The sequence below is a fragment of the Typopeltis vanoorti genome, chromosome 2 (genome assembly GCF_054136105.1).
Source record: "Typopeltis vanoorti isolate ZY-2024b chromosome 2, IOZ_Tvanoo_1.0, whole genome shotgun sequence".
Classification (NCBI taxonomy): Eukaryota; Metazoa; Arthropoda; class Arachnida; order Uropygi; family Thelyphonidae; genus Typopeltis; species Typopeltis vanoorti.
Genome location: NC_143550.1, coordinates 183,382,288 through 183,406,645, shown reverse-complemented (window position 1 = coordinate 183,406,645; position 24,358 = coordinate 183,382,288). Strand labels below are relative to the sequence as shown.

The window sequence follows — 24,358 nt, the reverse complement described above, 5'->3', positions numbered from 1 at the left end:
AGCTAACCAGGAAATCTTCAATATCATCAAAGCAGAAACTTTCTCTCAAATTTTGTTCAATTATGGAGCATGTCAAAGTAAGGAATGCAAGTAAAATATTAACTGCCAAATGAAAGTATCTGATGGGAGGTGGGTAGGGAGTATGCATTTCTCTGGGCACAATTTGAAGCTCACTCACAAATGCTAGTCCCACATCCACAAGTAACTGCTTACCTAACCAGAAGCAAACAAGAAACTGTTCATATTTTAGGAAGTTAATGCTACAAAAATTTTTCCCTTTAACTAGAAATAAAAAAAATATAAAACAAAAGAGGTAATTTAATATAATAAAAGGGCATATGTAATTAACATAAAATATTGACATTTTATTTTTTTTACTTGCAATTAAAATTGAAAAAAGATTACATAACAGTATTATTACCTGATATACTGTATGATTGAGCAAAATTTAAAGTAAGGTTTCTACACGAGAAATGCTGAAGGTTCCCTTGTAACTGCAAAATACTTACAACACAGGATTTCATGGTTTACTTTCATTTGTATGTAGCTCTAACATTATTGATATAAGTATATGAATTTTGCAGTTGACTCCCAGATATGCAAAAAAGCAATAATGTAATCTGGTGGAGAAAGAATGTGTAATGTACTTTACTCAGAATACAGAATAACATTGAGTGAGCTGGGGGGGGGTATTAAACAACTTAAATACACACATTCTCAAGCACTCCTGTCTCATCAGTAGAGAAAGCACCAATCTTCTGGTGAATGATGAAGGTGAACACCAACTGCCAGCCGATTTCCCAAAGTTATGCCAGAGACCTACCATTCTGGGAATAAAATTTTAGACACAGAGAATTTATTTTTATTTTATTCATTCTTAAATAAATATTGTCAAGTCAATGATTTACCTATTGGCTGATTAATACTTTTATTTGCATATCCATCCTTTCTTTTTTTTTTTTTAATACTTGATTTTGCTTCTCTAAACCTTTATCAAATAACTGTTGATTCAACCCATTTTTGAATGGTTTGTATTTAATTCCTTTATTTTCTTCCTCATATTCTGTTTCCTTTAGAGCACCAGGACTGCATTTTAGAGTCATTTATATTCAAACGAGGTAGCCATTCCAAACGGTACTGCCAAACTGTGCTAAATTCTTATTGGAAAAAAAAATCCTTGTATGTGACTAAGTTTTTATTTTTTGGCATTCAAATAAATTTATTCTGTGGAAGTCACTTAACTGTAAAATATGAAGGCTCTAATTCTTGTATGAAATAATTATAAATACTACTAAATTAATTCTTAATTTCTTTGTCTTATATCTTTTCAATATTTTTGTATTCAAATACTTTTTCCATATTGTGCCAGGATTGTTAGCCTCAAATTCATTCTGTTGAATTGCTATGGAGCCTCTGTAGCTCAGTCAGTATAGACGAAGCTCTTTGGTTGAAAAGACCTGGGTTTGATTCCCGTCAGTAACGTGAGGAACCTTTATCTGGCCTTTTTCAACAAAAGGTGAGTTAGCCGGCCTCATACAGAAGATAGGGGATTTTTTCAACTGAAAACTTGGTTTTAGGTGAAAAAATTTTTGTCCTCCAGAACAGGCAAACTGACACTGTGAACACACATAGATTACAGTCATGAATATGTCCCAGCCATATGCCGGTCCAGAGCCCAGATACAATTGGGGTGGAGGGGTGAAGCAATGGTGAACTACCCTGTAAAAATCTCAGCAGGAACACTTTGTGGGGAATGCCCACAAAGTCACCTACTCACCTCTTAAATCCCAACCACTTTTGTAAAATATTTAAGCTACAGAATTTATTTATTTAATTAATTTATTTTTATACAATGTAAACATAGATTACAGTTAACCAGAACTATACTATTTATAGTACTCGAAATGCTCCTTTTTGTCCTGAAATAAGAAAATTAACATACAACAACAATAATAATAAAACAGCATCACTTGCTTTCTGCTGATACCGAAGCTAGAATATGTGGCCAATCCAGATTTATAAATGTTCCTAATAGTCCTCGGTAAACTCAGTATGAAATTTACATCCTACACAACCAAATGTAGCTCAATTTAGTGAAAAAAATCAGTAAAGTGGCAAGATATGCATAGTCCATGCTCCATAAGCTTGACAAACTAATTCAATTTCAAAACCTATAGTAGCACTGAATTGTAGAATGTAGAATATGCAAATTTTTTTAAACAGGTAACAAAATTTGAAAACAAAGTGACTAATGTAGTTTACTTTTCATATTGGAAACATGATATTTGGGGTTCTAGGCTATTATTATGCAAGAATTTGACTAGTGCTCGTAAAATTTTGATCTGTTTTTTTATTATGTTGTTTCTTCAGGGGAGAAAAGACAGTTTTGTAGTATATTACTGCTCATTTTTGTGCTTTTATGATATTTGGTGTATTTCATAATACATTTCTTGCAGTATAAAACTAGTGTTGTAAAATGGCAAAAAAAAAAGGAAACCAACCTAAATAGTGAAATTGAGAAAATGAAGACTTTTGCCACTGAACAAACACATGCAGTACTGAAACAAATGAAGCATTCACAGAGGCATAAGAAAGACAAGAATGTTAAACAGCAAAAGGAGAGACAATAAATATCATTATCGAGTAATGATAATCACATAAATAAAGGAGGGTATAAAAAGAAGGATGATATTTGGTATAGTGACTACTGCATAAAACAGGCTATTGATGACTGTGTTACACTTCAAGATTTTAAGGAGAAAAAAAAAGTTTTGTAGTTCTTGAAGGAACACACAATTTGAATAGTGATAAATGCAGTATGAGAGATGGCATGAAAGGACTGATGGATGAAGAAAGATTGAAGAGTGAAAATTTTCATCTCATTATCAAGATATAATAGTGCTGAATTAAAAAGAAGGGCTATGATGGCAAATGAATTCACGTGCAGGCTTGTGTAGAAGGAATACTTGCAAGTTTTTGGATGTGTGGAGCAAGTCAGAGGGAAGAATAGATTTAAATAAGGATAGCTTGCATGTGAATGTGTTTGGTATCAGAAATCTGGTGAAATTTATTGGTATAACATCTAATATGGAATAAGGAAAAGTAGATCATGATGGGAAGATTGGTGAGAATCCATGCATGAGTGACCAAGATATGTAACTGTGGTAACAATATTACTGTACATAATTAAGGGGGTGATTATGATGAAAGAATGACTGCGTAAGTCTGTATAAGTGAAGCACATGAACAACCTAAAAGGTTGTTCAGCTGGGTCATGAGACCATAGAAGTGCGTACACAAAGGCTAGGCATATCAGGACAAGTAGTTTGCCTTGGTGAATCTGGTGTAAACTAAAGTTATAGGCATTTGCAACTCATACTTCTCAGAAGCAGATATACCAAATGGTACTGAGTGTAAATAATAGAATAATTTTATGAACAGACAAGATAGGAAGAGTGTGTGTGTGTGAAGGGGGAAATGTGAAGTACTGCTAGTGATATCGGATGATTTCAGTCCAGCTAGGGTAGGTCATCAGAAATTTACTGATATGCACCCTCAACAGGTGTTCAGATTACTATGACAGTACTACCGATTAAATTAACATATATTATTATCTACTATTAAAAATTTTCCTTCAAATTAGTCTATTACTTGCCAACACTCCAATACTGTCGTATCTAATATTTCATTCTTCTAACTTCCTGCCATCTTAGCATTAAACACCTGCTTTGCTAACTTTTCCTCTATCTCATTCTGTTTATGTAGCCATATCACCTAAGATTAGCTATGTTCACACATTCTTGAATGTTAATAGTGTCAAGTTTCTTTCTAATATCTTCATTTTTAATATGATTCTGCCATTGCTGCTATCTGTTCACCCCCCTAATTTTTCTCAGAACTCTCAGGTGCTTTATTTCTAACTCAACTCTCAGATCCATAACTTAAAACTGGTTTGAACACTGCCTTATATACTGCCAGCTTCATGTTTTGGCTAATTTCTATCTTATTCTATATAAATTTATTCACCTGGCTTCCCACCATACCAGCTTTGCTTATTCTGTTGTCTATTTCCAAATTTAATTTGACATCTCCATAAAATTGTACCTAAATAGCTGAAATATTTTACTTGTTCTATAGGTTCTCCATTGAGAATGCACCTGAATTTTTCTATGCTCCTGCCTATTTTCATAGTTTTGGTCTTTTTATTGATAATTTTCATACCAAATTTGTTACAGTTATTATTCAATTTAGTTAGAGAATTCTGGAGACATTTTCACTGGATGTTTTTAGGAGTACAACATCATCTGCATAACACAAAGAGATAAGTTTGATATCCCCAATTCTAATATCAGGTTTTAATGCACTTTCTTTAATAATATGATCTGTATAGATGATGAGTAAGAGTGGAGATAATGAGCATCGTTGTCTTACCCCTGATTTTACATCAAACCATCTTCCTGTATTTCCTTCACAATTTTAACTGCTGACTTACAACTTAGATGTATTGCTTTCTATAAAGTTCCATTTACCCCATATAACTGTAGTGTTTTGAAACACTACAGATAAATCAATCTCCACTGGTAGCTCAATGTTTTTTCTCTAGGCACTTTGTTCTATGCGTTTTCCAGATCTACAAAACTTAAATACAGATTTTTTGTCACATCCCTATGATTTCTCAACTATCTGTCAAAAAGTGAAAAACTGATCTTGACAACCTCTATTTGGCTTGAACCTAGCTTGTTCTTCTCCAAGTTTCTCTTTCAATTTTTCTCAGCTTCTTTTCAAGAATGCTTGCATAAATCTTACCTGGAACACTTAGTAAAGAAATTCTTCTGTAATTCTCATGTTCAGCTTTATTCTGTTACTTATGAGTCAAAGCCAAATATCTGGGAGGAGACCACCACATCACCTTTAAGGAAGAATGTAAGGAACTGGCTGGGGCTTCTGACCTAACGTCCAATCCTCACCTTTACGTGGTGCACCCTGACAGCATAATGTATCAAGTCTTTGTATGTGTTCCAAAGAACAATATGGAATCTGCAGTAAAGTTTTTTTTTATTGGAAATGCATTTAGAACTTCTCCATTAATGTATAACTATTGTTTGATCATGTCTACTTCAGAAAAATGAAAGATAGATGCATTAAGGAAACTAGAGACATATTTAATTATACTTTTTAGTTGAGAGATGAATTTCATTGGCCTGTGTGAGACCACTGCTTCTTAAAAAAAAAATAAAAAAAATCCAATTAATGCCTTTTATTCCTATATAGGTAGTAGGCAAGGCCATTTTAGCCCTATCTAACTTTTGGAGATTGAATGGGCAGTTCAATCTCCACTGGTAGCTAATCAGAGATAGCTAGTCCAAGGCCATCACTAATTTAAGCAGCCCATACAGTAAAAAGATGGATAAACAAGTGCCAACATCTCGTGGTCCGTAACTCTATCACAATATTTCGAATGTCTGAAATCAGGGCCGCATTTATATACTTTTGGAGGCCCAGGGCGCAACATCATTATGAGGCTTCAAAAATAAGCTTTTTTTAGTTTATTGAAAATAAAAGTCAACATTTCCATAATAACTCATTTTAATAACACAATACAATATTGGCATATATATATATATATTTGCATTTTAAAAAAGTATAAAAATAAATCAGTTCAAATTTAAATAATAATATTAATAACTAAAAGTTTTCTTTTTTTTGGCTTTGGTTTTAGCAAATATATCTATAATGTCATCATAATTAATCGAGTCCATTACATCTGATTCAATGCATAATAACGACAGGTCAATTGTTTTATTTTGGTGCAAGTTGCTTCTTAAATAATTTTTTATTCATTTCAACATTGAAAATGAGCATTCAGCTCTTGTAATTGAAATAGGAATCGTCAAAAATATTTTATAAATTGTTTCTACGTTCGGAAAAGTAGACCTTAACCCATCGTTTATAAATTTGTACATATTTTTAATTGAAGAATTTTCTTCTTTTATCATTATTAAAAATTGCTTAACTTCATCAGTAAATTTTTCTGGATCAATATCAGTCCCATAAGTTTGTAAAATTTTATTAATGCTAGTTTTGTACTCAGTGGTGTAGTTAGAGCTTTTGCTGCCCGGGGCAGGCAATCCCTGAACTTGCCGACCCTCTCAATACACAGCAAAAATATTTCAAAAAGTCAAAATGACATACAGGGAAATAAATTAAAACACTATGTTTATTTCTGAAGTAAAACTTTAATTTCAACATTCTAAAATGTTATTTTTCTTGCTTTTCTGTTAGCAAAATCATTGATGACATTGGCAAAGTCTATTTCATAGTAATGTAGGTAATTCTTAATCTATTTTATTTAGAAAAACTCCTCTCACAATTAGCAACACTAGCAGCAATTGTGAGGCAAATTCGCAGTAGTATTACAATATTTGGAAATGAGTTTTCGAGACTATATTTTAGAATTAATTGGGAAAGTCCAAAAAAGGTTCAAAGTGCCGCCCGGGTCGGATCGCCCCCTTCTCCTCTCTAGCCATGCCTCTGCATGTACTTGTCTTGATCTATATCTTTCTTCAAAAAAAATGTCAAATATATCTAATAATATGTTGAAATAGCTTTTTGATTTTTCCAAAATTAGCTTATCAAAAATGACATTAAAAGTGTTCACAGTGAAATTTTCTTTCCCATGTAATATAATCTCATTGTTAGATTGTAAAACTTTGTCACTCATTTTTTTTCCCGTTTTTTTAACTCTTTCTTTTTCATCTTTAAATTTTGTCACATCATCATCAAATTCCTGCCATGTACCCTCAAGGGATGTACAAGATATGACAGTACTACATGAAAAAAAATTTACATCATTACTAACTTCCTATCTACAATTTTCCTCCAAATCAGTCTGTTACTTGTCAAGACTCCAACATTATTAGATCATATATTTCTATCGTCTAAGGCACTTTGTACCATATCAATCCATCTATATCTTGGTCTTCCTCTGGGTCATTTTGCTGCCAACCTCTCAGAGAACACTTGTTTTGCTAATCTTTCTTCGCCCATTCTGTTTAAGTGACCATACCACCTGAGATTAGCTCTACTAATGCATTCCTGGATGCTGACAATGTCTAGTTCTTTCCTAATATCCTCGTTTTTAATATGATATTGCCATTGATGCCATCTGTTCACACCTATAATCTTTCTCAGGACTCTCATATCTGCGGTCTCTAGTCTTGGTCAAGTGTTTTACTTCTGACCCAGCTCTCAGATCCATAAGTTAAAACTGGTTTGAACACTGTCTTGTATACAGCTAATTTAGTGTTCCGAGTAATTTCTCTTTTATTCCATATGAATTTATTCAATTCACTTCCCACCATACCAGCTTTGCTGATTCTGTTGTCTATTTCTATATTTAATTTACCATTTTCAGTAAAAATCGTGCCTAAGTAGCTGAAATGTTTTACACCTTTCCATTCACAACACAGTTGACATTTTCAATGATTCTGCCTATTTTCATTGTCTTTGTCTTTTTATTGCTGACCTTCATACCATATCTATTATAACAGTTATTCAATTTAGTCAGAGAATCTTGCAGACTTGTAATGGATTTATTTAGAAGTATAACATCATCTGCATAAAGCAAAGAGCTGACATTAACATCTCCAATTTTGATATCATGTTTAATACCACTTTCCTTCATAATATGATCCATATAGATAATGAATAACAGAGGGGATAATGTATATCCTTGTCTCACACCAGATTTAACACTAAACCATCTTCTTGTACTTCCTTCAATTCTAACTGCTGACTTACAACTCAAATAAAGACTAAGTATTGCTTGATATATTGCTTGCCCCATTGACACCAATATAACTGTAGCGTATTGAATAGCTTCTCTCTTGGCACCTTGTCATATGCCTTTTCCAAATCGACAAAACTTAAATACAGATCTTTGTTATATTTTCATGCTTTCTCAACTGTTTGTCGTAAAGTGAAGATCTGATCCTGACAGCCTCTATTTGGCCTGAATTCAGCTTGTTCTTCACCAAGCTTTTCTTCCACAATTCTTCTCAATAGTTTCTCAAGTATACTTGCATAGATCCTGCCAGGAACAGTTATCTTTATTAGAATGCTCGTAATTTTCTTTTTAAGTTCTTAACAAGCATGACTTCTTTCAATCTAAATTAAACCTATCCAGTCACGCCTGCCATTTAAATTGATTTACTGTCTAGCCATAGAAGAAAGTGAATCAATCCTGTCTACAGAATATTTTACCTTCATCATTAATTTATGCTGGATTCTATATGTTTGCTTAATTTCACACTGCTATTTTCTAAAGTAACAGATTGAAGCTCCCTTATTTTTATCAGTATAGAATTTGGTGGCATTTGATTTGTACATTTTATTCCTGAAATGCAAATTCTAAGTTATTATGAAATGCCTTGTGCTTGATTACTGGACAATTACAATCACTAAAAATTATTTTAACTGAAGGAAGAAATACTGTATTTTTATATTTCACCATTTTAAAACATATCAACTTATTCCAGCAGGGTCTCTTTCTCTCTCTCTCTTTATTTCATCATTCATTCTACCGATTGGAAGGCGGATTTTTGCACACTATTATATAATTTTTCTCCTCTCCTCCTGTGACTGACAACTTATGCAAGCTAACTGTTCATCACTGAATGTATAAGCAGAGCTAATGTTAGGTGGTTTCATCACTTAAAACAGATCAAGGACAGGAATGGTTAGCATAAACAGGTATCCAATGTATCAGAAAAAAATAACTGGGACCAAGATCCAGATAGAATTGAAGTGATTTAGAAGACCAACTAGTTAGTTTACCAGTTTAAATTTTAATATTGCAAAGCCAACTAAGAACCTGCTGCATCATGCAAAAGGTTACAGATGTAACCTTTTTATTTATTTACTTATCTTGTGCACACACAAGATAAGTAAATAAAATTTCGTGTATCTGCTAACCAGAGTGCTTAAGGGTCAAAGCTGTATAACTGAGAGGAGACCTCCACATAGCCTTTAAAGAAATGCAGAGAACCAACCAGGGTTTCTGACCTAATGTCCAATCCTCACCTTCTCGTGGTGCACCCTGTTGGGTATCTACCTGAATACTTAACGAACGAGGATGGGCTGACAATTGGGGATTTAGCCGACCAAATTGTATTCATATTGCTTTAAACCAATATACAAAATTTCATGCTGGCTGGGGCATCGCCTGGTTACACAAAGGCCCCCGTTGTTTTCGCCAGGGAACAAGGGCAAGCAGCGAAAAGTCAGCTACTGGAACAAATCTGAAAGCATACCCCAACTCAACATCACCAGAGTTAAAGATTGGTACTATCAACATAAGAAGCCTGAATGGCAAAGAAATGGAGCTAGCTGAGGAATTAGATAAGTAGCAGATTGACATAATAGGAGTGACTGAAACAAAAAAGACAAAAACTGGTGAGATCTTTCTGAGCAATAAATACAAAATGTTATATTCAGGCAATGACAATCGAGGAAAAGGAGTAGCCATAGTATTCAACACAAAATAAGAGGCAAATCTTCTTGAATGGTAGGCAGTCTCAAGTAGAGTAATGTGGGCAAATATGAGAATGGGAAACTGTTATATCTTTTTATTGCCTTTACTATCTATATATATTTGTATGTTTCACTACTCACTCATACTCAGTTATTTCCCTTCTAGCTTCTGTAATAGTTTTCCAATAAATCTAGCAAATCAGCTATCACCCTTCTATCCTTAAACAAACTAAAATTCAGGCCGCTCTTAAGTTTAGTCACGTGTAATTCTTTCATTCATAAAGGCTTTGTCTTTGTATGGGACAAGGCCTTAAAATATAACCTCTGAGACAGTCCACCTGTTAAATATTGATGAATTTATATTTTGCTGCACCAGCCAATACATAGGATAGATGAGACTCTTATCCAAGGTGGCTCTCTCAGAGTATTACACAGTGATGAACTTTCTAACACTAATTCAACTAATCTCAATTCACTTTGTCTTTGCATGCAGTCATGGTCTGGAGAATCAAACTATGTTCATATATCCCTCCCGCTAAGTTCGATAATAATTTTATGAGTAGTTATTTGAATTCATAACACAGGCTACATTCAGGCGAATGATATAAAACATATTTATTTAGTTTTAAAAGATATACATGAGAAAATTAAAGTACATGGTTAAGATAATCACTTTCCTAGTAAAATTCTAATATCATTACTAACACAAGAATACATGCATAATTACTAGATCCACAGAATTTTCTATAAACATACAAACTTCAGGCTTAATTTAACATTCTCTTCAATCACTCTCTGATCACTACTCATATCTCACAATATGTCTCAGTTGTCTCACACACAGATCCCTTCTATGGAGACATTTTTCAAAACAGTGACAGGTCACTGCCAAATTGGGATAATCTCTAAAGTTCTCTACAGCATGTCCATACACAAATTAACCTACAGAGTTCACTCAAATCTTTAATTGGAAATCAGATACTTTAACATTCTATGTTACCGTCCCATGGAATGACTTTCTGTTCTATCATCAGCCTTGTTTGCGATTCTCCGGATCACTTATGATAACAGCACGGCCTGGTTCCTCGAGTCAATAAGGCGATGTGCCGCTCTGAACTTTCTCTAGTACCGCAGGCACACATCTGGATTACCGGTCACTCGATATGGCTTAGCTACTCTATTATGAAGAGATAGCCAGCCTTGCCTCGCAAACATCGATAGGCCTCTCACGACTTCCACGGCTGACCCGGAATCTGCACGTTGGCGGAGAGCGCGAGCTAACGTCCACGAGCGCAGGAAACGGGAACCAAAAAGCCCTGTGTGTGTGGGGGGGGAGGGAGTTGGATTTATATTCTTCCCCTTTTTTCTCGCGCTTAGCTATGTTTTTTACCACACAGCACTCATCCACGTGCACGTGGTGTTCTTCCAAGAATGCGTTCTCGCTTCGCTTTCCTTATAATTTCTCTTTCCCTTAGGCCATAAGTTATACTGGACAGCTAAAGTGTAACCCTTGCACTTTAGCTTACACTCAACTTGCTTTCATACAATACATAGAATGGAATACTTTAATTAAATTACAATCTTATATAAATTCCTCTATTTGACTCTGTACAAACAGAGTCTCACATTTCTTATGCTAAACATTTCTTCAGTTTTGCTTAAAGTTATAATGTACATTTTTATTTCCTTGCCAAAGCAAAACATTCTCTGCCTACAATTAAAGATAGTTCTTCCTGAATAGAATTAATCTTTTGTCCCAATTTTTGATTATTCAAGACACAACAGAACTGGACAATGAGACTTATTTGTGCCTATGGTCCCACAGAAGGTTCTACTAAGGTAGAAGTGGAGGAATTTTTTGATGCTTTAGAAAAAGCAACTGACACAATGAAAAACGAAAAGTTGGTCCTTGTTGGGGATCTAAATAGAGTAGGAAATGATTGTGAGACATACAAAAATATTTTGTGAAAATTTGGAGAAAAGAGCAAAGCTATAATGGCAAATATCTGTTGGATTTCTGCTCAGGACATGGACTGGTTATTACTAACACCATGTTCCTACATCAAAATGTGCACAAATTCACATGGAGAGAAGAGGCAAGAAATAAGAAAAATCTCATTGACTATGTTATTGTTGATAGTGATGTTTTCTCTCTATTGCAAGACACCAGAGTGTAAAGAGGATTTGAAATTGGAAGTGATTACTATTTAGTCTTGAGCAGGATAAGATTGAATTTCATATTGAAAAGAATAACATGTAAGAAAGTTTTAAAGTGAATAAAAGTTGAGCAGCTCTCAGATGTGAACTGTAGACTAAAATACACAAAGATTATTGAAGAAAAAATGAAAGAGTTTGAGAACAGGAATCAAACCTTGGAGATTCAGTGGCAAACCTTAAAGAAAGACCTGATTGATTCAGCTAGAGAGGCATGTGGTGAAGTTGTCTGCAAAGATAGAAAAATTAGAACTCCGTGGTGGACACAGGAAGTTAAAGAGGCAGTGAAGGAAATCAAGAAAGCATATCAAAAGTTCCTGGCAAATAAGTCAACTTGCACTCTTAGAGAATACAGAAACAAATGCAAGAATGCTAAACACTGTGTAAAACTAGCTAAACAAAAGTCATGGGAGGACTTTGGCAAGAATATAGAAAATAAATATCAAGAAGATGGCAAAATATTCTGGAGGTTGTTGAAGAAGCTTAGGAATGGAGGAAAGAGTGCTGTAAAAGGAGTTAGAGATGATAAAGGTGACATGAAAACGGGAGAAAAAGATATCCTTGAAGTATAGAGTAATTACTTCGAAAAATTGCTAAATGAAACAAGCAGTTATAGCACAGTAGTAAAAAATACTCAATAGGCATACAGTCAGGAATACATATCCATACCTGAAGTAGAAAAAGCCATCAAAGGCTTGAAATGTGGAAAGGCAGCAGGAATAGATGATATTCGACCAGAAATGCTAAAGTGTGTATAAAAGTCTTACAGTGGCTGCACTGCATGGTTCAGAAGGCGTGGACAGAGGGACGAATTCCCGATGATTGGAGTAAAGATCTCATAGTTCCCATATATAAAAAGGGAAATAAAACTGAATGTGAGAATTACAACGGTATTTCCCTACTGAGTGTTCCTGGCAAGATCTATGCCAGTATACTTGAGAAACGGTTGAGAAGAATTGTGGAAGAAAAGTTTGGTGAAGAACAAGCTGGATTCACGCCAAATAGAGGCTGTCAGAATCAGATCTTCACTTTATGACAAATAGTTGAGGAGAGCATGGGAACATAACAAAGATCTGTATTTAAGTTTTGTCGATCTGGAAAAGGTATATGACAAGGTGCCAAGAGAGAAGCTATTCAATACGCTACAGTTATATGGTGTCAATGGGGCATTATATCAAGCAATAGTTAGTCTTTATTTGAGTTGCAAGTCAGCAGATAGAATTGAAGGAAGTACAGAAAGATGGTTTAATGTTAAATCTGGTGTGAGACAAGGATGTACATTATCCTCTCTGTTATTCATTATCTATATGGATCACATTATGAAGGAAAGTGGTATTAAACATGATATCAGAATTACAGATGTTAATGTATGTTAACATCGCCAACTTTATGCGGACGATGTTATACTTCTAAATAAATCTGCTGCAAGTTTGCAAGATTCCCTTACTAAATCGAATGACTGTTGTAATAGATATGGTATGAAGGTCAGCAATAAAAAGACAAAGACAATGAAAATAGGTAGAATACTTGAAAATATCAACTGTATTGTGAATGGGAAACCTGTGGAACACATAAAACATTTTAGCTACTTATGCACGATTTTTAGTGAAGGTGGTAAATTAAATATGGAAATATTTAATTTACCGCCTTCAATTTACTTTAATTTACCAGAATCAACAACGCTGGTATGATAGGAAGTCAAATGAATAAATTCATATGGAATAAGAGAGAAATTTTATTTAAAATATCTCTCTTATTGAAATATTATTCGAAAACTTATTATACTGTTTTCTGTGATTATGTTTTGTAGGTTTGTTGTTTATATCTTGTGTAATTATTTTATTTATTAATTATTATTTATAATTATTCGGACAATGTTGTGGTCGGATGAACAAAATGCGCTTGCGTGCAAAATAAAAAATTGAACGTATCATACAAGATATTTTAATTTCTATTTTTTATTTACTTAAAAAATTTATTCATTTATTGCTATTGTAAAAATTGATCGTGCCATACAGGCTTTAGCCTATCCATGCAGCAGACAAGTCTTAACTAGTAGTATGTCGGTCAACTACTACGTAGGTAATTCATTCAATTCAGCATGTTTTGACAGGAATATGGGTGCTTGCAGTGACTTGTTCAAAGCACGAGTACAATGGTATCGCAAACAAGTCAATGCATGCAAGTCGATTCGGGCTAGATTTCAAATCTATAAATACCAGCGGTTTAGGAATAAGTTTCGTTATTTTTTGTGTGCTTTGCCAACAATCATCAGTCGAAAGTGTGATAGATAAGTGGAGTCATACAAAGCATAAATTAAATCTTTTATTTTGTGAATATTTTTGCAAATTTTATTGCTTCATTATGTCTGAATATAAGAAGAAATGTCGACAGTACAGTATTGAGTATTTGAAATATGGTTTTATTCAGTCTCCTACGAACCAATTATTACCCATGTGCTTGATTTGCCAAAAAGTGTTTTCAAATGAAGCAATGAAGCCTTCTAGGCTACAAGAGCATTTGACTAAAATGCATGCTGACAAAAAGGATAAAGATTTGTCCTATTTTCAAGTACTAGAAGAAAAATATCTTAAACGTCTAACAATATCAAAACTTTTTATGTTGTCCACTAAACAAGATAATGACGGATTACAAGCTTCTTATAATATTTCATTATTAATCGCAAAAGCAGGAAAATCACACACAATTGGTGAGGAATTAATCTTAAAAGATTAATTCTTAAAAAAGATTAAAAAGAAGTAATAAACACTGTGCTTCATAAGCCAGCATCAGATATCATCAGGAAAATTCCTTGGAGCAATAATTCAGTGCAAAGAAGAATCGATGAAATGGCTGAAGATGTTGAAAAATCATTGTGCCAATTTTCCATTCAGCTCAATGAATCTTCCAAATAATGAACCACTACTCTTATCATACGTATGATTCATAAAAGAAGAAAAAGTTTGTCAAGAATTATTATTTGCTATAAACTTGGTAGCGGATACAAAGGGAGAATCTATGTTTAATATCATGAATAAGTTTTTTCAAGAGAAAGACATTCCTATTTGTAATATTTTGTCTGCTGCTACTGATGGTGCTCCAGCAATGACAGGGTGCCACAAGGGTTTCATAGCGCATTTGAAACAAGCAGTACCAAATGTACTTGCTAAACATTGTGTTCTTCATCGTCAACATTTGGTTGCGAAAAATTTAAGTGAACGCCTGCACACGTCGCTCCATTAGAGTTATTAGAGTAGTCAACAAGATTAGAAGCAATTCATAGAGTGACAGATTGTTTAGCCAACTTTGTAGTGAAAACGATGAAGATTTCAATCATTTGCTGCTTCACACAGAAGTTCGCTGGCTTTCAAAAGGTATTTGTCTGAATCGATTTTACAATTTGTTTGATTCAGTACTAGAGTTCCCAGAAAACAGAGACAATGGATTGCGGGCCAACCTGATTACATCCAAAAATGACATCGCTTATTTGACAGACCTCTATAAAATATTTAATGAAGTCAATCTACAACTACAAGGTGATGAATGGAATTGAATTAAAACAAAAAACGTTATTGCCGCTTTTGTAGGGAAACTTCTTCTGTTCAAGCGGAATATGGGCTGAGGGGAACATAGCCACTTTTCAAATTTATCAGCAGTGTCTCTCAAAAAGGAAGATTTACTTACATACTGCCAACACTTGGAGATTCTCCATGCTGATTTCAATGAGCGATTCAAGGATATTCTAAACATGAATATACCAAATTGGGTTCTAGATCCTTTCTCACATGTAAGCACAGCAGGATCATCAAATTTAAAAGTGGAACTCATAGAACTCACAACAAATGAAGAACTAAAAATAAAATTCAAAACTGGATAATAAGAGTTTGGGTTTCAAATATCAATACCGACACTGTACCCTGGATTATGGGAAATAGCGCAGAAATTTTTAATTATATTTCCATCTTTTATTTGCTTGAGCGTGGGTTTAGTGCAGTAGTGAATTTACTATCTAAGAAAAGGAACCGATTGCATATAACTGAGCGTGGCGATTTACACGTTTTTAATGAAAGTTAAACCTGATATTAACAAACTTTTAAAAATTTTTTCAAACAACCCAAAAAACATACAAAACAAAAGCTATTATAAAGATTCAGATAATAAAATATGAACTTAATGTGAAATATGTGCCTGGTGTTGTTTGCATATTTCTTTGATATTAGGCCTTGTTTTTGAGAGACATATTCTCATCTCATGTTCAGGGGCCTTTAGTCTTTCTCTCTTCTTTGTTTTAACATTTACGAGTGCAGAAAAACCCAGTTCACACAAATAAGATGTAGAAAATTGCAATAAGATGTTAAGTGCTTTGAATCCTATATTGGGGTACTCCTTCATAGTTGTTATCCAAAATGAATTCAGACACATTTCTGAATGCCTCAATCTCAATGTACAATCGTTACTTATATCAATTAATTCTTTGGCTTCTATAAGACTTAACTAACTCGTTGACTCTATTGACTCTACGAATGGATTTCGAATCCAATCGTATAAATTGACTGAAATGTCTGGAAAATAATGGTCAATTTTTTCTTCTAACGATGTTAAATGACTGTAAATGAGCTTTTGCAGATCAGTGTTCTTACATTATTTGGAGGCAATTTTAAGGAAAATTTCTACATTGTTGGTGCTTAATTTTATCTTCCACATTTTTATTTTATCTTTTAAAAGCTTTAATTTTATCTGTGGATGCCAAAATATTCTCATTTCTTCCTTGCATGTTGGAGTTCAGCTTGTTCAGATGATCGAATATGTCTGTTAAATAGGCTAGTTCGGAACACCAAAAATCATCTTGTAATAATTTATAGAATTCTGGTTTGTCTTCATTTTGGAAAAACATTAATATTTCTTCTTTAAGTTCAAAAAAACGATCCAATACGCGACCTTTTGAAAGCCATCTTACTTCGGTGTGAAGAAGATTCTTGTAATGAGATTGCATCTCTTCACATAGTCCTGCAAATATTCTAGATTTTAATGGTCTGGCCTTGATATAATTAACCATCTGAATGATTTCTTCTAATACACTTTTTAATTCCAAGCCTACTGTCTTTGCCACCAATGATTCATGATGAATGAAGCAATGAGTCGTTATAATGTTCTCATTTTCTTTTCTAGCAAAGGAAACAAATCCTTTTGTAATTCCAACCATAGAGGGTACACCACCTGTACATATACCCACACAAGTTTTCCAAGATAGACCATTTGTATTAAAATATGTATTCATTATATCAAAAACATCTTTTCCCGTCGTAGTTTTTTCGAATTACTTGCAGCATAGAAATTCTTCGATAATTTTATCATCTTCAATGAATCGAGTAAAAACAAGTAAGTGTACTTTATCACTGATATCAATTGATTCATCTAACTGCAAACTGAAAAATTTTGATTTGATTATTTTTGTTATAACTGACTTTTTAATATCGACTGACAGATCATTAATATGTCTACTCATAGTATCATTTGATAATGGAATCTTCTTTATTTCTTCTTCTGCCTCAGTACCAAAAATTGTTCTCACAATTGCTGAACAGGCCGGACGAATCAAGGTTTCGCCGATAGTATGAGTCTTCATTTCCTTCGCAATTATTTCGGCGACTAAATAACTCGCTTCTTGAACTCAGTCAGAAATTGTAAACTTTCTTACAAAACTTTCACTTTATTTTTCTTGTAATCATATTAACTCTTTGAAATATTCAGGATTTTTATTCGACAAGTTGTCATGTTTTGTGGAGAAATTTCGCAATAATCTGCTAGGAACCATAGTCTCATTTGATAGAACCAAACCACACAAAATACACTTAGGTCTGGGAATTAATTTATCACCACACCACATAAATCCCATTTTTAGATAGCTCTTGATATAAACGAGTTTTTACATTCTTTTTCATTGTTCCCTTTTTACATGAACTTATTCTTTCTGTTGTTTCATTAGTGCTTTTTTGTTGCTGAACACTAAAAATAGTCAAATCTTCATTAATGCAAGTATCAGTTTTAGATAATTTTTTAGTGCAAATTGGTTTGTTAGCTTTGCTAAAAGTAGACATTTCTTGATCATCAGAATCTTCATTTCTTCTTTTTTTAAGGAAAAAAATTATTCATGATTTTGAAGGGCATATGTAACTTTAATATTTTATTTTAAAATTTATTTCAAGTAAATAATTTTTTTTCCGGATGGAAAAAGGAAAAACATTTGTTTACGATGTCTCTCGTTATAGTTGGAATATATAACAATAAGAAAAACCTCTACTCACTGAATTTAATGACTTTAATATCATACTTCTTTTATTCTCACCGATGACAAAAGACTCATGATTTTTGTTTAGGGGAAATGATCATGTGTAATACTTGTCACACTAAACAGAGAAATACTAAAACAGACAGCAGGACAACTAACCATTCATTAGTTCATTTTCCCCAGTATTTATGTGCCGTCACATATCTAGTTACTACGAAACGCGGTGATCTAATGAAATCCCAAGATATAATATAAGAGCGATACAAAAAATGATAATTTTTATATACGCTTCATCCATTAAAATCAAAATATATAATTTTTTTTTGTTTTTGATTTAGTTATTTGTGGCAATTGAATATTTTGCTTTTTTCAAATAAATGATTCAAAATTTCGCAGCATCCTTGTGGCACCCAGTTTGAGAACCAATGGTCTAGAGCATAGGTTGACAAACTTTTTCAGGCCACCGCCCACTTTGCAAGACATAAATTTTGTAACGCCCCCATTATAACAGTTTTCCTTGTTCAAGCCGTTTGATATTTTTGACGTAAATAGCAATTAATGATACAGTAATGCTTATACTGTTAAATTTTTAAAAAGAAGTGGCCAATATGTGCTTCATCTTGAACACAGTTATTGCTATACTGATTTTGGTGAAATGTAGCCCATATGTAAAGATTGTAAAATGTATGCTCGAATAACATTATGCACAGTTTCATACAATGGTTTGAATATGAAAATGTGGAATACAATTAAGAGTTTGCATTGCATTAGTAAGAATTTTATTGTAATAATTAAAACACCATTAAATATATTACATTTTAAATTATTATCTAATCACAAAATCACGAAAATAATTAATTTTTAAATATATATTATTAATTTCTTCTATAAAGAGCCACCGACCCCTAGACTACCTGAACGCCCCCAAATGCTCCTGATCCCACTATAGCCCCCCCCCCCCCCCCCAGAAGGCTTCAGTGCCCACTGGGGGTGGGGCAGTACCGCCCACTTTGGGAACCGATGGTCTAGAGTAATGAGAGCTGAGAGTTTGTTGTTAATTCCATTAATGAGTATATCAAAGAAGGGGTTGAGAATCTGTTGCTGTTTTGAACCTCCCAGGAAAAAAACAGTAGGATGGTCAGTCAGGCAAAGATTTTATTTTTAGAGCATGATTAAATGACAAATACTTTCATCAAAGCAAGATGACCGATTTGTTTGCTTCAGATGTAAAGATTGATGATATATGAAATGCATCAGTAGTTATTTACATTATATAGAGACCAGGCAAATGACATTAATTTACCAAAAATTGTAATAACATAGTAGCCTACACATCCTTATGGATATATTAGGAAATTATAATTAATGTAAAGAGGTTATTATATATTGCAAAATCAGTTAGTACTTCTATCAATATTGTCCCTGTGTATTGTTGACTTGCAATTTATGAATTTACCTAATGTTACTGCATAGTAATAATTTTATTTTAAAAAAGACGAAAGTATATACTTTGGGATATCAATCATAAAATGTGGGAGTGTCAAAAATCCAAACGAGCTAACATAACATAGCACTTGACATATTTATATATTTTGCTGAAATTATGCAATGATAAGAATTTTACTAGAATAAATTTTACTAGAATCAGTTTTATAATAAACGTTATATTTTATTTATCATAATGTACTTATTACAAGATATAACACAATATCATTACATACCTCTGCAGGATTTAGCCAGTCTTCATCATCAGGTTGAAAGGTTGGTATGAATGCTGTTATTAATGTTCGAACTATGGATTCCTGAAGTCTACTCTCATTGTCATCTTCCTATACACAGGAATATCACATTACAGTTATTTTAATATATATCTATAAAAAATCAATGATAATATTTAAAATACCATGAAATAGACAAAATATTACAGTTTAGGGTTCTATTTTGGAAATGCAAACTTTGCCTTCAGCTTATGAGATGTTTATGAGGATCAACAGTTATATAACAACTAGTGGAGGCTGGTAAAAATTTTAAGTGGCAGTGCTGCACATACAAAATAAAAATAAAAAATCTTTTTTCTTAATCAGTAACCAATTTATTAATAAATGAATAAACTAACGTATTAAAAAACTACTTTTCTCGTAGAAAGGCTTAGACATTGGTTATACATGATTATTAAATAACTTAAGGAATTTACAACGTACAAAGGATATTAACTAAATTAAACTTTAATCTATATTTCCAATATTTCAGCAATGTCATGTTGCCATCTTCACAGGAACTTAAAATAAAGACACGCGCATGCAGGACCATCAAAAAAACCAACATATCCAATAAGGAATATAAATCTCTGCAGGAATTGAAGAAAAACAAAGAAATAATAATCACCAAAGCGGATAAAGGTAACGCCACAGTAGTACTTAACCAAACGGATTATACAGGTAAGCTTAATGCTCTATTATTAGATCGGGCTACTTACCTCCCAATTGAATATAATTCCACCAACTTACAAATTAGAAAACTCCGCAGGCTCCTTAAGAAGGTCACTAACAAATTAAAACCGTTTAACTCCATACCCCCCTCCCCCCGTATATATGGACTCCCAAAAATACATAAAGAAAATGTGCCATTACGTCCCATAGTATGGCATTGATTCCCCCACATACAAATTAGCTAAACATTTGGCCAAAGCACTCACACATTATACTGGCAACACACCATCACATATAAAAAACTCAGCCCACTTCAAAGCCAGCATAGAAAACCTTACACTCCAACATACTGACATAATGGTCAGTTTTGATGTCTCCTCCTTATTCACAAATGTCCCACTCAAAGAAACCTTAGAGCTAATCCAAGCTAAATTTCCTCCTGATATCTCAGCCCTATTTCAGTTCACAATGAACTCGGCTATTTCTTATGCCAAAGAAAATTCTACAAACAAATGGAGGGGACAGCCATGGGTTTACCACTCTCCCCACTCTTGGCCAACTTCTTTATGGAGACTTTTGAAGAGAAAGCCTTAAACTCTGCCACACAAAAATCAACCATATGACTTTGCTATGTTGATGATGTGTTCACTATTTGGCTACATGGCTCTGATACACTCCTCTCCTTCCTAACACACCAGAATCAAGTTCACCCTGGAAAAAGAGAAAAACAACAGTCTCCCTTTCTTAGACACACTAGTCACCTGCCAGCCTGATGGAACCTTGGTTTTTTCAGTTTATAGAAACCCACCCATACAGGCAGATACATTCACCAACAATTCCCCCCCTTTCCCCTCACAACAATATGGAGTTATTAAGACACTACACAATAGGGTTAAACTTATCTGTTCAAATGACAATGCCCTAATCACAGAACTAAACCACATCCTCAACACTTTCTCAGCCAATGGCTACCCCCAGAAGAAAAATCCAAAAAATATTGAAACCAGTAACCCCCCCCACAACAAGGATTACCCTAAATCAGTGATTTTCAACTTTTTCCATAATACAGCACACCTAGACTAATTATTAAAATTCTGCGCACACTAAAAATATACTCGTTTAATTTTTTTGATGATCTGGCATAAAATAGGCATAATTTTGATTGATTTACACACACAAGAAGAGGGATGACCAGACACTAATAAATAAATGCGCAAATTATGACATTATTTCTTTCAATTAATTTGTTTTCACAAATCTTGCGGTACACCTGAAGATCTCTCGAGGTACACCGTTTTAAAAATCGCTGATCTAAATCCATTACCATTGCCTACATTCGAGGCACCTCGGGAAAAAATTACCAAATTACAAAATCCTAAAAAAAACATGACTTGACCTCGTGTTACAGACCATATAGAAAATTGGCATCCCTTATCCGCTCCACTAGAGACCAACCACTTCCCCTAGACTTACCTGGTGTATACCAGTCCCTTGCAGCTGTAAGCTGTCCTACTTCGGCCAAACAGGCAGGACAGCGATTATCAGAATTTCAGAACACAAGGACTAGATCTGATTTCACCAGTACAGCCACTCTGTTCTTGCAGAGCAAGGTCTGGATGCATGCCACAGAATACGGTGGAAGAAAGCCACGGTAATACACCGTTGTAAATTCAAATTTGAAAGGCTATTCGTGGAATCAGCCTCAGCCCTAAGAAACATGCCATACCTCAACAAATCTGGTTGCATGAGACTGCCCCAAATTTGGGAGACTTACATCAGAAGACCTTCAGCCCAACGGCCAAGAATACCTACATAGCCTGCTAGGGGACACCATCAGGACTTTTAGGAGAAACAATAGCTTCCTGCTTTGTCCTCATTTACTGTGTGTAGTGTCTGCATGCACGTGTCTTTATTTTAAGTTCCTGTGAAGATGGTAACGTGACGTTGCTGAAATATTGGAAATATAGATTAAAGTTTAATTTAATTTATATCCTTTGTATGTTGTAAATTCCTTAAGTTATTTAATAAGAAAAAATTGCTTTATTAAAAATATTTCACCCTCACCACGAACAAACACCAATAATAAAAGTTTTGTATCTCACAAAAATAATGCATGCATGCATACAATTTATCTGTGAGCGACACTGCCCAAACGAGCAGTGTCGGAATCACTTGTAACATGCAATCACAAGCATACAGATATATCTGTATGCTTGTGATGTACAGATATATCTGTACATCACTTATACAGGATAGTATAAACGATGTCCTCTGATGAGATAACAATAGTGAAAAATGAGGCAAATCTTTTCCATCAACTGATAATTTGTGGAAAAGATCAGTCTCATTTCCTAGGAATGGGTTAGATATGGGGTCATTTCCAAGCTGCAGGATAAATACTAACTACAGTCAACCATCAAGAAAACCAGAGAAATAGTTTGTTATAACAAATTTCCTTAGAATAGCATAGTGCCTATGGGGATTAGTTAGGATTTAGTTTATTATGGTGAGAACTGACTATATAACTTTAATATTCATCCATTTATCCTTAGATAGGGAATGAAGTGGCTTGAAAAAGTTCCATGTTTGGTCTCAGGCACAGGATTTCCAGATTATCTAATCCTTAGCCTACTCATAGCACCAATACTAATATACTATAAGTTTACAATCTTTCATACGTGGGATTCACATTTACAAAAAATTCTTGAATTTTTATTAAATGATTTGAATTTGGCATCACAGTAATTGTTTGGTCTCCTTAATTCTTTGGGTGACATTATTCCTAAAAGCACTGCGGTTTTCTTTATTCTATTGTCTCATGTGCTTTGTATTTTTTTTTAAAATAGTCTTTCTTTTCTCTAAGTAGTATTCATCCATGAAATATATCCAAACTGTGATTTATTGTGCTTAGTGCATTATATATTATATAAAGCATTTATATAATTTATAAATTTATATATTATATAAAACATTATATATATATATATATATATATATATTTGTAAAAAGTTTTTGTAAATAAGTCCTAACCTTAGTCAACCAAGTCAGCACAAAGCTTGCTTGGTTGACTGAGTGGTTAGCATATCCATTCTCCAACCTTGGTTAGAATCCCATGGTGGGCATGGATGTTTGCTCAGTGAGACTACCGCCCCCCACTTACATGGAGGCCTGAAGTAGCTTGAAAAAGTTCCATGTTTGGCCTCTGGAGTGGGGTTTCTGGATCTGGTAAAAAATTAAAGATAGAAAAGATATATATATATATATATATATATATATATATATAAAATCAATAAAAATAGGGAAAAAATCCTTAATCCACCCATGGTACAAATATGCTATAGGTTTATACAAGCCTTTCAGTAGGTGTGTGTGTGTGGGGGGGGTTCATATAAACAAAATAAAATAAAAATATTGTGAATAACTCTGGATGGAAGATGACCTGAATGGTCTTGCGTGAGAGCACTACCATACTTGCTTACTGGAAGCCTGAAGTGGTCTGAAGAAGTTTCATGTTTAAGACATGTTTCCAGAGTATTTATTCCTTAGCCTACTCACAATACTAATGTACAAAAAGTTTACGAAACCTTTCATGAGTGAGAATCACATAACAGTAAAGTTTTATACACTGTTGGAAATTTTAATATTGTTTTTGGCAACCTCTTTAAAATATACCATTTTGTATTTTTATTAACAGCATGACAGATAATAATATATTAGAACAAGTAAATACTTTCAAATACTTGGGATGTGATTTATCATATGAAGAAGAAAAAGACAGACACTAAAATATCAAACTTTGTCAAAATAAATGGCATAATAAATAATATATTTAACCCACCCTTAGTACAAAAGCACACTAGAATCAGACTATATAATGTCGTGTCAAAACCAACTA

General features: G+C 33.7%; 1 protein-coding gene across 2 annotated transcripts in view; it reads right to left on the bottom strand.

Moving 5' to 3' along the window:
* Nucleotides 1-24,358, bottom strand: part of HSPBAP1 (HSPB1 associated protein 1) — a 132,972-nt gene that overhangs the window by 2,981 nt on the left and 105,633 nt on the right. For both annotated transcript variants that reach the window (XM_090409835.1, XM_090409844.1), the window contains one exon: nucleotides 19,756-19,863. In XM_090409835.1, coding sequence (XP_090265961.1) covers nucleotides 19,756-19,863 — 108 coding nt within the window. The remainder of the gene's footprint in view (nucleotides 1-19,755; nucleotides 19,864-24,358) is intronic.